The sequence below is a fragment of the Orbicella franksi genome, chromosome 5 (genome assembly GCF_964199315.1).
Source record: "Orbicella franksi chromosome 5, jaOrbFran1.1, whole genome shotgun sequence".
In the NCBI taxonomy this organism is placed as follows: Eukaryota; Metazoa; Cnidaria; class Anthozoa; order Scleractinia; family Merulinidae; genus Orbicella; species Orbicella franksi.
In genome coordinates this window covers 14,364,141-14,379,825 of record NC_138149.1, presented here as the reverse complement: position 1 = coordinate 14,379,825, position 15,685 = coordinate 14,364,141, and the positions used below count along the sequence as shown (strand labels likewise).

The 15,685-nt window shown below is 38.7% G+C and overlaps 1 protein-coding gene across 1 annotated transcript; it reads right to left on the bottom strand.

Annotated features, from left to right (window-relative positions):
• Positions 1-695: 695 nt before the first annotated feature.
• LOC145487785 (uncharacterized) lies at positions 696-14,583 on the bottom strand. The gene is made up of 15 exons (XM_081466592.1): positions 12,884-14,583; positions 11,319-11,352; positions 11,091-11,141; positions 8,677-10,626; positions 7,520-7,591; positions 7,203-7,259; positions 6,953-7,038; positions 6,703-6,788; positions 6,440-6,531; positions 6,004-6,096; positions 5,768-5,843; positions 5,376-5,457; positions 5,196-5,252; positions 4,724-4,861; positions 696-3,717 (listed from the first exon to the last, which is right to left on the bottom strand). The coding sequence occupies exons 1-15, from the start codon at positions 14,570-14,572 to the stop codon at positions 3,526-3,528; spliced, it is 4,755 nt and encodes a 1,584-aa protein (XP_081322718.1). The 5' UTR covers positions 14,573-14,583; the 3' UTR covers positions 696-3,525.
• Between the last annotated feature and the right edge of the window lie 1,102 nt (positions 14,584-15,685).

The window sequence follows — 15,685 nt, the reverse complement described above, 5'->3', positions numbered from 1 at the left end:
TTGTTATGTAAAAATATCATGAAATTCACGGTGACACCAAATGTTTCTTCCAGACGATTAAATCAGGTCTGTTGACATTTTTAAATTTCCCGTGAATTTTCTTCACGTTGTTATTTTTCCCTTTATTCAGTTAAACTTTCCTGACTTTTCCCTTGAGGATTTTTTCACCTCTTTCTGTACTAAACAAAATTTCGTTTTCAGTATTGCAGTACGTTTGTTAAGTTTATTTCACTGAGTTTGTCGCCTCAATTAGAGTGCACGAGCACATGCTCCCCTGCCAGTGAAGCTTGATAGGCACAAAATATAAGTCAACATTTTTCTGTTGCACGAACAACATACAGGTAACTACTGACAGTATATCACAAGAGATAACTTTAAATTGTGGCTCGAGATATTTGAGTTATTTTCATACTTTAAGCAACTTCTTAAAGGAAATTCAGGGTATGTGCACATAAAGTGAATTCTTCAACTTGTTCCATATTCTATCATTTGAATAGTTTATTGTGTTAGATCAAAGACTATTTTGTTGCAGAAAATTAATTTGTAATTACCAGTATCTTTTGCTGATAATAAAGTTTCTTATTTGGATTACTTGTTTCCTTTGGAAAAAATTGTGGGCCAAATGCTTTCCGAAACGAGCATATGATATTGTTCAGAGGTGACCTTTTTGTCAATACGGCAGCCATTTTGATTTTGATTCAAATAGCTATTATCAGATGCTTAGGAGGCAAATACCTACTTATTAGCCCCCTGAGAATCCCATAATAGCTATTTTTAACAACTGATTTCACAATGGCACTGTATTGGCAATAAGCTCGAATGAACACCTTGACCCTAGAGTCAATTTGTAATGAGTATATGGTGTCTGCCACAGTGTGCCTTTTACTTGTCTCCAACTGATTTTTTGGAAAGCTTGCTGTGCAACTAAATTGGGCAGGGTTATGTTTGGGTCTACATATATTCTCATGCAGGCTTTTCACAGCTTCCCCTTACCCTTTTTAAATTATCACTTTCCTTGTGCCACCCCCTATCACTTTACTTTTGCTACCCCGATAGTGTTTCCATTAACTGCCTCTGTGCTCCCTTCCACTAAAAACATGACCAACATGAAAATTTCTTGTCAGGTCAGACTTTATTGTCTTGGAATGTCAACTCACTGTTAAAAAATAATATACTTTCTTGCTATAGGTGATCTGAGTGATACTGGAATGTTACTTCAGCGGGAGTGTAGCTGAACAAGAGGAAATCCGACTGTTCAACACTAAAACATATAAAAATGGACAGGATGGGTCTTAGAATAGCAAGTTTTGCTTGATTTCATTCTTTTTGCAACTGACATGTACAAACATCTTGTTATCCGAACCTTATTTTGACAACCAGAACCTTTTCTCCTGGACAAAAGGCTAAGGCCTACCGACTACTTTAAGCAATTAGATTATGAGCTAGAGATTTCTATCGCGTGCTGCGCCCTCGTCAACTATCACACATAGAAATCAAGAGCAAATAATCTAATTGTTTTAGTATAAATCTACTAGTCCAAGTTACCTTTATGTTTTATCTTTTGTCTATGCTTACCAAGAAAAATAACTCTCCATCCATTATTCACTTATCAATTTTTGTAAATACTTCTTTTCAGAATCTATGTTCTGTTTTGTCAACTAAGGGAGATAAGTATTTTTATAAGAATTATTTCAATCAACATTCATCGAATCAGACCTAACATTAAACTTTCAATGATAATCATACTTCTGCTGACTGTATTCAGTTTGTTTTCTGTGCCCTGCAAAATGTCATTAAGCAGGCAATATTTGGTGAATTTATATCAAAAGAGAACAGCAAAACAATTTTGGAAAGCTCTGTCTTTTGAAAGCAGAAAATCATATCCCCATCCTACACGAGACTTTAACCTCCCTTACCATTTACATTAACAACTTTTCCCTCTTACACACTTGAGGACAAGTTAATATCTGGCATTATAATCCATCAGATATTTTAGCTAGCACGCAGTTCGTGTAAATGTGTCATGTGACTGATTATACACCAGATAAAACTGAGGTGATGTTCCCCAATTTTCAAAACTTAGCGTGTTGCGAAAAATATTCAATAGACAATAAACACAACAGCCTTCATTTGGCAGGAAAATATTCGCATCTATTTGTCCATGGACATCATCTGTTCCTCAAAGAGCACATTGGTCCTCTCAAAAACCTGTGTGCGTTCCTCAGAACAGATAACTTTCACGGAAAAGTATCCTGGCATGTTTTCGTATGTAGTCTATATAAGCCACACATCAAAAGCTAGCTGCAAATTAAGCTGTAGTTTGGGCTACACCCTAACTATAGGAAGAGTATGATATTTTTCAATGTTTTTCCGTTTTTAATTTTGAATACTTTTCAATACAAACTGTGACCTTCACACTACACCAGAGAAATTTGAGATTGCTTGTGTTTGAGGTAAACTTGTGCAGAGAAATCACACGGTTTTTGTGATATCATCATCTTCGAAAAGCTTCACTTTCAAACTTTTTCATTCATACTGGCATTTTCAAATTCCTCCAGTTTGTAGAGCAGAGCATTTTAGAAAAGTTCCATTTCCCTGACAGATTATATTTTGGACAGTAGGCCTAACTTAAAAATAAAGTTGCATGTGTTTTCAAATTTCTCTTGTGTAGTGTGGAAGGGACCATAAGGCTGCTAATCATACCTAAGGCTAAGGCAGTTAGTATATTTTGTGGAGTTAGACAAACAATACCAATTATATACTTATACTAAACAAATACAGACCCATTATTATGGCAATGGTTTCCTGGTCCCCCCCTCATTTCTAAGAGAGTATTATCCTGCTTTCTTTGGTCAGATGTACATTGGAATTCTCTTACTCTACTCAACTGTGTGTAGTGTGACCAAATGTTTCACAATAGATAAGGAGTAGCATTCCAAGTCTCAGGGGGTATCATCAAGTAACCAACTTGACTCTTTGTTGCCAGGCATAAAAAGATTGTAAAAAGGTCAATAATGGCACATTTATGCTCTGGCGTGATTTACAGGTGAAAACTATGAGTAGATCAGTTAGTTTGTATAAAACGGAAATATGCTTCAAATCATTGCTCATTGAAAGAATGCTGATCTTGACTTTCATTTAAGTAGTGATATAAATGCATGAAATCAAAAACTCAGTGGTACCAATCTCTTAAAACGTGAGTGAATTAATTTTCCATTTGCTTGGTGCAGAAAAGTTTAAAAAGTCTGTTGAGTTTCCCTGGTTGATAAATCACGCCAAAGCATGTTTTAAATATGCTAAAATCAATGAAAAACCTTGTAATTTCAATGAATGCTGCAGTTCTCAACTGATTCAGGAGTCAGCATTTTAAATTGGCTAAAGATAGTGTCTGCTGCAAGTCTCAACTGGAAACACTCACAAGTGAATTTCAGGAGTCAGCATTTCCCACATATCCATTCTCTGAAGAAACAAGTCAGGCATTTCCTTCATTGAGCTAGGTTCTTGACTCAAATGAAAATGGTCATTTCAGGGATCAGTTTCATTCAAGTCTTCCCCATAACTGGACCTCAGGACACAATTTGGCTCCATTTGAAACTGTGCCACAGACATGGTTTCATGGTCAGGAACTAGTCTCCAGATGTTTCCGTCAACTTGATAGGTTAGGGAGATGGTTGTTGAGCCTTCAGGTAGCAAATTTCTGACTTGATGGTACAACTCCTGTGTTTAATTTAAAATGTAAGCAGATGAGATAAGAGGCCCTTAGAAGTAGTATCTCACCAAATTGCTTTACATGACAACAAATATATTATTTTAGTAGACAATGGATTGTACCCACCCAATCACACTGATAATATTCTTTGATTTACCACAAGAGATTATACACAGCTTAAATTTCAGCCATCTCCTGGAGTTGCAAACACCTGAGAGAGACATCTGCAGTACATTGATGTCAAGTTGATATTTCCTGATTACTTCTTTTATAATGGAAATTTTGAAAAGTTCAGTTGCGGTCATTAATTTTATGATGGGAATAATCATGGCATCTGACAGGCAAGAATTGTGAAAAAAAAAGTTCTCCAATCAGCCTAGGTCTGGGAATTTAAACGAGGATATGGGCAAGTCTCTGATTTTACCACTCTATATCCTTAACTTTGTAGTTACTCCCTAATTACTGCTTAGTTTTTCCAATAGTGACTTCAGTATATTGCATTATAGTGGTTCATTGTTTCAGTTGTCTCTCTTGGAAGTGTGTGATTCAAGATTAGGCCGCATTGAATAACAAGAAACATGGGCCTGAGACTTACAAACTCATGGCCGTTTACATTTCGATGGCTCATGACACAGTTTTGTTCAAATACAAAAGCCTATTTTTGGGGGAAACATTGTTCACATGCACCTTAACTGCCCATAGCATCATAAATTGAGCCCCTTAGGATGATATTTTTGAATAGCATATCCATGACTCCATGGTGTCATATAATAAAAAGGGGAGCCTTGAGACAAGGGCAAATTGAATTTCACCATCAAAACTTTCCAATATTGAAGGAGCAACAACAAACCAAGTGATGCAGGCTACATTAGAAACAACAAATTATGTGGTCTTGTGCATACATCTGGGTTATAATATTATTAGACGGTCTTGTGCATACATCTGGGTTACAATATTAATGGTAAATGAAAGGCATCGAAATCTGCATTTCTTCAGAGTATTGACATTACCCACCTTCAATGGACTTTCCCGTGAAATATCCAACTGGTGCCTTTCTCCATCTGGCAAAATAACGATGACACGAGTCAATTCATCCGATCTCAGCCTCTTTGTTGGTGGTGGATTTGTGGCCTCATCTGGTTCTGGTTGTGGCTGGAATACAAATTCACAGACTATAAATGTATTACCCATTATTCATTATTGGATCTAGATTTGTCTTGTACGATTTGTTAATTAATGACTTATTTAGGCTTGAGAAACACCTTGAAAGATGGTGTATATATATGCTGGACATCTATGCTTCCAAAATAATGCCTTCGAAGTATTTTTCATGGTACAGAAAAAGCCAACAAGCCTGTTTTCTACAGTGGTAAGGTCATTATAGGGGTACATGCATTACAGCCATTAACCATGACAATGGCTTGAATTAGCAAGAAGCAACAAGAGAACAGTTTATCTGTTGCATTACTAATATCAAATGTGATACCTCAGGGGCTGGTCCATCATCTGTTTGACAGGCTTTTGTATTCCTCTGCCTTTTTGCCTGAAGCAAATAAGGAACTAATCAGTTGTGCTAGAACATCACTTGATATTATTAGCCAGTATTTAAAAAGTATTGTACAGTTCTTTTGATATGGAGTGCCAAAGTGCTGCTAGTTTTTCACACCTTCTCTCTGTCATTCTGGAGTGACTCTTCATAGTCAAGATCCTGCTGCCTCTTCAGTTCCCTTTCCTCTTGTAGTCTGAGCCTATGAATTAATATTGCACAATAAAAAGGTGATGGATTGATAGATAGATTGATTGATCGATTAAGTGATTGATTGATTGATTGATTGATTTGATTGAATGTAATCGAATAGCTTGACAAAATAGCTGGTACCATGCACTTATATTTAAAACATGAATTATTTCATGAGCAGAGTAAAATATGAAATCAATCGTGTTCAATGTTTCACATTCTAATTTAAGATCTATTTTTAATTTTGAAGTCACACTTCGAGCACATCTCATTATTATAGTGTAACAATAACACGATAAAATTTGAATAAAGTTGTATACCAATTTCTCTTGTGATCTTGAAATGTTGTAAGTTTCTCCTCCAGAGCTCTCTTCAGTTCAGCTACAGTGGGTGGGCCTATGAATGAAACATCATGCGCTTATGAGGCATACATGAGTGACTGAGTAACAAAGGCAAAACAGTTTCCATAATTATTACAAAATAAAAGTAATGTTTCATTGGAGACTGAGTAATCTAGAACATAATCCAACTGCGATTGTGTGGTATAATTAATTACCTGACATCTTGAGCAAAACTCTCTCTTTGCCACCAACGTTGTAAACTATAGCCATCGTACCTGTATTACTTTCATCTTTTAAAGCGGCCAAGGCTGAAACCAAGCAACCATGATGAATTCAAATTGATTTTTTATTTCCCATTTTTGGATACAGCAAAACAAGTACTTAATTATAGTTAATTATAGTCCAAAACAGACAATATTAAATATTAATATAATGTCGTTTAACAAGTTGCAAGGTAGGTTGAATGTTCTTTGTGAAAAAAAAATTAAACATAGTATATACTGATGTAGTGTTAGAGTAAATGTCCTGCCGTGGCCCAATCTAGTCTTTCTTTAACAGTCAGGACTTTACAGTTTGGGAAAGTACCTCACAAACATGCTAGGACTTTGCAGTACCTGTATTTATGCTTATGTTAATTGTAACATATACTACCTTGCTTCCCAGCGGTTCCACCAGATGATTGCACCCAAAACAGAAAATTCTCATTCACCAAGTCAATAATTTCTCTGTTTTCAAAAATCGTCCTGAAAAAAAAAAATATCATTAATATTAGATTACTTAACATTTACCAAATGTCATTTGGCACCAGGTTAAGATAACCCATTCCTGTCACACATGTTATTTGCAACCATTTAGTAACAGATAAGCTTATAATGGGCGAATATGATATTACATGTCAAATCAGATTTTGTTACCTCCACAGTAGCCACTGCCTCTCGCTACAGACACACATTAGTGCAGGTCGACAGTGTTCTCTCTCCACTCTAGCCATTTGCATGAGCTAAAATAGTAAGTTGATAAGAATTTTTTTATGACAGTTATTAATTCATTAATAACGCTAAAGAAGGATGATATACCAGTTGCTAATGCAAATGATTTGTCAGATATGTAATACTGGTTAATATCCACTTTAAAAAGCCCGTCAGCTTGCATTGTTTCACTCACCACATGGAAGTTGCATGGATGACTAAATGGCAGGCTTGCAGATTGTGCCATTGCAATGGATGTCTGCATTGCACTTGCTGGCTGGCCTGCAAAACAAGAAACACCCTTCTTTGTACTACATGGTGTTGAATATTAATATTAATTAACACAAACCATACTGGGCTAATTGCACTTGTATCCTTCAATGGGAAAACTGATAAGATTATTTTTGTTGTGCAGTTTGTATATGATACAATATGTTAACTCTTACCAGGAGTTTGAGGTAATAAATCAAGCAACACACTTGCATCTGGTAATTCAACGGTTCCTGAAAAGAATTTTGGAACACAAGACATGTCAATTAAAAATGCTGCATAAAAGACATTGTGTTCATTTCTAATATGCAATCATTGAAACTTCAACAATTCTTATGTTAAATTTTACGTACTTTGAGAAAAAAACCCTCTCAAGGTTACCAGTCTGCCAGTGCTTCAGGTGATAACTGATAAAGCAATATGTTAAACTCATGGGTCCTGAATCTGTGACTTAGTCAAGGAAAAAGCAATATTAAAAAAAAAAAACACTCACCTGTAACTGTTGCATTTGGATTCTCAGCAGATGGCCTGGCAACTCCGGCTGTGATTACAGAGGCAGTTAAACCTGAAACACGTAACAGTAAATAAATGTACTTGTATTAGTTTTCAGTTCCCTTTCAGTGCCACATACGTTATTAATAAAAAAAAACTTAGCAAACCATGTAGTGAAGCAGTATCATGGTGCAAAGTGCAACCAAAGCTCTGACACCTGCATAGTAGTCGCAGTAGTGTAGCTCTCCACTGCTGTACACTCCCTGTCTGTTATTGCTATTAATTCAAATGGAATTTATTTTCCCATAAACTGATCAAATCATATCATATGTCCAGCCTGTCCTGCAAAAGTGTAGCGTAATGATGACTTTAACTCCAAATCAAATATGATCAAATCAACAAATAAAGAAGCCTTGACTGTGCTCTGTTCTGGTGTAAAGCACACAAGAAGCTGTAGAGCACACAAGAAGTGTAGGGGAAAACACGAGACGAAGTCGAATGTTTTTCCCCACTTCTTGTAAACATAGACAGTTCAATTGTTGTTTTTCATCATTGTTTTACTTCTTAAGTATAATTTCTGCCTTCGTAACAAATATAATGTCTTTTATCGAAGCACTGTTTAGGTTGAGAATTTGTTTATTTCGTTAGGTGTTTTGTCAGTGTGAATCTCGCAAAACTTGTTATTTGCGTACAGTTTTAACACTACTGTTGCTAACAATGGTCTCTGTGAGCCATATTTACTACAGACAAATAGCTCGTTTCCATTGCGTTTGTCTGAATCACAGGGGATGTTTAATTTGGCGCAAATTTGTCAAAATTCCGACGCAAACACTTGAAAGCCAACTTACCATCATCAATCCGTGCTCTGTTCTCTGCTAAAGCACGCACTTTCAGGCAATCAGAGCGCACGTTATATGGAAACTTTATTGTAATATATATTATACAAATGCTCCTTCAAGAATTGATATGTACAGATACGTACACAGAAAGAGAAGGCTACTAATTGAAACTTTGATCTTCTACTGCAACCTTTGTTAATCTAAAATTATGGATGCTTAATTGTTGGGTTAATTGTTAAGATAAGTGCAGCTTTTACTCTATAAATCTTTAAAATGACTTTAACCAATGCAGTTTGACATAAAACACGCCATACAGTACCTGGTGGCCTTGGGATGGTGTGGTTTGAGGTCACGGGGTTTGGTGTAGCAGTTCTGCTGACAGGTACCTGGTCCACATTACTGGTATCTGTTTCTCTTGGTAATGTTGCACGCCATCTACGACCCCGTTCTTCCATTTCAACATCATCTAATCTTAAGATACTCAGAGGATCATCGTCACTGTCTTGCATAGCCTCATCAGTACCACTTGTGGTGTTTGGCAGTCCCAAGACAGTGGTAGTGGTCGTTGTTATTGTTGTCACTGTAGTAGTGGTGGGGACAGTGTTGTTACCAGTTGTGACAGTACTTCCTGGTTGATGACTTAGCCCAAGAGATTCTTCAGATTGCCTACCAGAACCTATGCCATCACTGACACTAAGTGGTAGAAGCCCTCCTCCAACAGATGCTTCAGCACTTCTCCCAGCTTCAGCACCAGTCACAATGTCAATTGTTGAGGGACGTGTAAAAGTTGTCGTGGTTGGAATGGTCCCTACACCACTATGCCTATCCAGCCCACTCCCTGACCCCGTTGTAACAGTAACAATGTTAGTTGCTACTGTGTATGTTGAAGGGGTAGTACTGAGTGGATTTCCCAAGCTGGCATTTCCAGTCAACCCATTCCCTGACCCCGTGGTAACAATGCCAGCATTGGTTGTAGCAGTATGTGTTGATGTAGTACGCGATGGAGTTTGTACTCTATTACGCCTACCCAACACAGTCCCTGCGCCCGAGGTAACAGTACCAGCATTGGCCGTAGCAACATCAGCTGATGTACATGTAGGAATACCGCGAGGATCTCCTCCTCCTACATGTGCTCTGTTATGCCCACCTGACACTGCCTGCGTGGTAACAGTACCACCATTGGTTGTGACAGTGCGTGTCGATGTAGTACGGGGGTGAGATCTTACTCTGTTACGCCTACCTGACACAATCCCTGCCCCCGACTGAGCAGTACCACCACTGGTTGTCACAGTGCGTGTCGATGTAGTACGGGGTGGAGATGCTAATCTGTTATGCCTACCTGACATAATCCTTGCCCCTGCCTGAGCAGTATCACCACTGCTTGTCACAGTGCGTGTTGATGTAGTACGGGGGGGAGAGCCTAATCTGTTCTGCCTACCTGACACAATCCCTGCCCCTGACTGAGCAGTATTACCATTGGTTGTCACTGGGAGTGTCGATGTAGTATGGGGTGGAGATCCTGATCTGTCACGCCTACCCAACACAATCCCCGCCCCCGACTGAACAGTATCACTATTGGTTGTCACAGTGCGTGTCGATGTAGTACGGGGTGGAGATCCTGATCTGTCACGCCTACCCAACACAATCCCCGCCCCCGACTGAACAGTATCACTATTGGTTGTCACAGTGCGTGTAGATGTAGTACGGGGTGGAGATCCTAATCTGTTACGCCTACCTGACACAGTCCGTGCCCCCGACTGAACAGTATCAGCATTGGTTGTCACAGTGCGAGTCGATGTGGTACGGGGTGGAGATCCTACTCTGTTATGCCTACCTGACACATTCCCTGCCCCCGACTGAAAAGTATCAGCATTGACTGTCATAGTGCGTGTCGATGTAGTAAGGGGTGGAGATCCTAATCTGTTACGCCTACCTGACACAATCCCTGCCCTTGATTGAACAGTGTCCGCATTGGATGTTACAGTTCGTGCCAATGTAGTGTGGGTTGTAGTTCCCACTCTGGTATGCCTCCCTGGTACAACCCCTGACCTACCTGTAACTGTGTCATTAGTGTTTGTCAAGGCTGGGCTGGTTGGTGGATGTGCCCTTATGCTGCTAGAGCTGTTGTGATAACTGTTCATTCCATCTACACTACTAGCATGGGTTGTGGCAATACGAGTGGAGGTGGATCTATTGCTTACACCCCTTACCCTGGAATTTGCCTGCTGTCCTCCCCCAGATCCAGAGGCTGTACCTTGGGCTGTGGCCACTATTTACCAACCAGAAAAGGAAAGAGTATTCACAGTGATATTAAACCTTTCAAAGTGCTGTCGCAATGTAAGGGAAGATTAATAGTCAAGAAGCCATTCATTCAAGGAGAAATTAGTTCACACCATTGATTCTTAACTTAACAAGTAAGAGATTGACGACAAAAAATTAATCTAGAAATCTGGATCCTGTACGTACAATCAACGGCATTATGTTGGTTAAACTCGCTGGGTTTCCTTCACGAATCGCCTTCATTGGCATCAGTAAAGTTTCTTGATAACATGTAATAATTAGAGGCCCCAGTGAGCAATTACTCTCTTGTACCTAACTTGAGTGCCAAGAGAGAAAACCTCATGGGTCAACCTTCAGGGAATTTTCAAGTAAGCTTCCAGAAAAGTATGGGCATGATATTTAATATCGCATTGGTTTAAATGTTGGCTTGAATGCAATGGAAAATTCAATTACCTTGAGGAAGATAGCCTTGCCTAAATGATAAGCCTCGGCTTGATTTCCGTCCTTTAAAAAAGAAGATGTCATAAATTTAATACGAAACATTTCATGAAGTAAGTGCAATTGAACCATTTAAACCCTGCCATCTGAGTAGCCATAGTTATTTTACTTGACATTGCAGCATCAGAATTGTAATAATGATTTACATACATTATTCAATTGATATAACAAATTCACACCCACCTCCTCGTGATGCTGCTGGTCTAGGTGGCTGATCCTGTAGAGAAAATACAAAATTTTGTTATCTAAAAAAATTATTGTATATAAAAAAAGAAATCACAGGAATAAGAGAAGTAAGGGATTTAGTTTATTTGTTCAATTTTACTGTCTACAGTTAGGTTACTTCTACACAAAGGTGTCATGATTACTTGTGTCTATAATTTTTTTTTTTAGAAACATCTCTTCATTTGTACTTATTTGTTTCTTAAACATTCAAGCCTTCAAGCATTCAAGCAAAATGTACTAGGTTTGTGTTATACACTATGCAAGGACATTTTTCAGCAGGACACCTGTGAGCTTATTTTGTAAACTTATAAAAAATATATTTAAATGTAAATATGAACGAGTACCTCATGATCACTAGGGCTGCTCTCTATTAAGCGCAGGTACAGTGCACCCTGGCCACACACTTTCTTCAATTCCCTGGCAGAAAACCCTGAAGATGGCCGGACAGCAGGGATCAACACGTTTCTCGAGCTTTTATCAGTCGCGAGAATTTCAAAGCAGTACTCTCCATCACTAAAAGGCAGAGTAATATTACCCATGAATACAGCGTTTCAATTTATTTCATACTGTAGACCAATACTACAGAGCTGGAAAAAAAAAATAGCTGAAAACAGGGTGATTGTTTTAATTAGAGTTTCCAAAGATTTTGTCCATCAGAGCCTGTCTTTAATTGGGTGCTGATCTTCTTGTCTTGGCTGGACTAATCTCATTATTAAAAGCAATGTACATACTGCCAGGTTACCACAGTTATCATCAAATGTTGTCAATGTGGCCAATGCATTTTTCTGCTATATGAAACTGTTGTTGGAAAACATTAATAGGATCAGAATTAATAAAACCTGTTTATTATAGTGTAGAATGGGTGTATGATTTTCTGCTTTCAAAAGTCATTTTGAAAACCAAAGAACACTGTTTTTTGGTCTTAACTGTAACTGGTTCAAAGTTAAGAAACTTTTTGCTCATTTATTAAGTCAAATGTCTGCCAGTAATGGTCAAATACAGGAAGAACAACATTGTTGAACATGTCATGCTATTATGCCACCTTATAACTTATAAAAACTCACTTCCCTGTAGAAGGGTCGCTTGTTTTATAATATAATAATAATAATAATAGATTTGTATAGCGCCATATCCAGGGCTCATGGCGCTTTACAGTAAAAAATGTTATTAAAAATAAAATTTACATTAAAAATTTACATCAGTGATAAAAAATTACTAACAAATAAAATAGCTAAGCTGTAAAAATGAAAGTAAAACTAGGAATCATTAAAACCTTTAAATAAAAACTGACTAACTTAACTAAGTGACTGACTAACTAACTAGCTAAACTATCTAATCTACTAATTAACTAACTAACCAAAAGTCTAGTTATAAAATTTGTTAAAAAGATATGTCTTTATACAAGTCTTAAAATCTGATAGCGAGCCGCTCCCTCTTATATTGTTCGGAAGAGAGTTCCATAGGCTAGGTGCTACAAAAGAGAAACACCTATGACCATAGCCTATTAACTTGACAGGTGGTACTTTCAAGAGGTTTTTGGAGGAGGATCGAAGATTTCTGCTTGGTACATAAGGCTCTAGTAGTTCAGTAATGTAATTAGGGGCCTGGCCGTTGAGCGCTTTATAGGTTAAAAGTAAAATCTTATAATTGATGCGCTGGCTTATTGGAAGCCAGTGTAGCTGCTTTAAAACGGGCTTGATATGATCGTATTTCCTTGTTCTGGTAACAACGCGAGCCGCAGCATTCTGGACATTTTGTAGACGATCTATCAAAAATTTTGGTAGTTCATATAGAAGCGAGTTGGCGTTATCTAGTTTGGAAGTGATGAATGCATGTACTAACTTTTCAGTGTCTGCTAGAGATAGACAGACTCTTATCCTGCTAATGTTTCTAAGATGGAAGAAACAGGCCTTGCAGGTACTGGTAACATGCTTTTCCAGTGACATGTACTCATCAAAGATGACTCCAATGTTCTTTGCAGAAGTAGATGGCTCGATCTGTTCACCAGACACATCGACGTGGTCTATTAATGGGGGTGGACGATGTCGTGCGCTCAAGATCAAAAGCTCCGTCTTTCCTCTGTTTAGTTTCAGCTTGTTGCACACCATCCACGAGTCGATCTCAGAAACACATGCTTCTATTTTAGCTATAGAACCAGGTTGTTCGGCGTAGTTGGGCTTAAATGAGAGGTAGAGCTGGGTGTCATCAGCGTATAGATGGTAGTTAAGTCTGTGCCGTTTGATGATGTCCCCGATGGGCGATGTGTATAACAAATACAGGATTGGCCCTAAAATGGATCCCTGGGGAACACCGTAGCGAAGTTCTTTCATCTCTGACTTGGTTCCATCAATCATCACAAACTGCTTTCGGTCTTGAAGATAGGATCGAAACCATTTTAGCGCATTTCCTTTCACGCCGTAGCGTTTTTCCATTCTTTCTAGTAGCAGTTTATGGTCGACGGTATCAAACGCCGCAGACATGTCCAACAGTAGCAGGATAACGCATTTCTGATTATCTATCTCACAGAGAATGTCATTTTGCACCCTCAGGAGAGCAGTCTCCGTGCTGTGAAAGCATTTATATGCTGACTGAAAAGATTCCTCTAGATCATTATCGCGTAGATAGTCGCTCAATTGACAAGATACTGCCTTTTCAATTATCTTAGATACAACCTTCAGATTTGAGATAGGTCTAAAGTTTGAATAATCCTCAGAGTCCAGGTTGTCCTTCTTCAGCTTCGGTTTGATCATTGCTTCTTTCAGTGCAGCGGGCATAGATGCTGATTGGAGAGACATGTTAACGATGTTAGTTAACACGGGTAGAATAGTTGATTTACATTCCTTAAGAATAGAAGCCGGTATAGGGTCAAGGTCACAGGATTTTTTACCGATTTTGTCCACAAAACTTTCAATCCCTCTTTCTGACATCACCCTGAACTCTGTGAATTCGGCTTGACATGGCTGTTTGTATGCTTCGCAGGACTGGGTACCAGAAGTCACTTCTTTGGATAGCTCCGTTCTTATGGATGCTATCTTCTTGTCAAAAAAGTCGGCAAAATTGTTCGTAAGCACAAACGTTGAGGGTGCGGTCGGATAGCGTGTATCTACTCTGCGGTGTAATAGCTTGTCGACTGCGTTGAAAAGTATTTTTGGATCTGATGCATTCTCTGAAATAATAGATGAATAGTATGAAGCCTTTGCGTCCCTTAGCATTTTGTTCACTACCTGGCACTGGGCGACAAACGTCTGTCTGTCGACGCACAGTCTCGACGATCGCCAGCGGCGCTCCAGCCTTCGACTTTTTCTCTTGGCGTTACTAATACCCTCATGGTACCATGGTGCTGATGGACGGAGAGTTATCATGCGTCGTTTTAAAGGTGCATGCCTTTGAAGTATTTCCGTCAGAGTATTTTCGTATTTTTCAGTGAGATCCATAAGATCAAAGGCGTTGGTTGTCAGAAGGTCAGATTGCTTTGGGTCGTCATTAAAACTGACCATATTTACCGAGCGCAGTTTACAATAACTAATTTCCATTCGTTCCAGAGGTGGTTTCTTTAGGCGTAGCTTGCAGTGTACAGCAGAGTGATCGGACAGCATTAGATCGCGTATTTCAACGCTAGTGACTAGCTCGTCCTTGGCCCTAGTTATGATCAGGTCTAAGGTGTGGCCTTTCTTATGGGTGGGTCCATTTACAAGCTGGACTAGACTGAGCGATTCTAAGATCTCGTTAAATTTTACAGTCTCCAAATTGCTGATTTTATCCATGTGATAATTGAAGTCACCCACTATTAGAAGGTTGCCAGGGGAAACAACGAACTGTTCTGCGAGGGTGCAAAATTCTTCAAAGAATAGAGAACAATTTAATTGATTTCCCTTGGATGGAGGCGGTCTGTAGATAGTTACAATTCTTATAAAACCAGTGGAGCATGTCGTCACAATGTCCAGGTATTCGAAGGAGCTGACATTTGTCTGGGTTTGTTTCGTGACTTTCATTTGTTTCTTTATTAGGAGACCAACTCCTCCCCCTCGTGAGTTTTTCCGTGGAACATGGTAGAAGCGGTATCCGGTTGGACAAACTTCAGCAATTGAAAAATTATAGTTTTCATTATTGCGCAGCCATGTCTCAGTCACTGCAAAAATATCCACGTTATTGTCGACTGCATAATCTTTTATCGCAAGTTCCTTCTTGTTGATCGATCTAGTGTTCAATAAACAGAAGTCGATTGGTATAATACTATTCTGCAGATTTTTGTTTGAGCATCTTATGCTGGTAAGATTGTGCCAATTTACTCCTCTGGAGCAGCAATTTTTGGAGCCAAGGGTGAC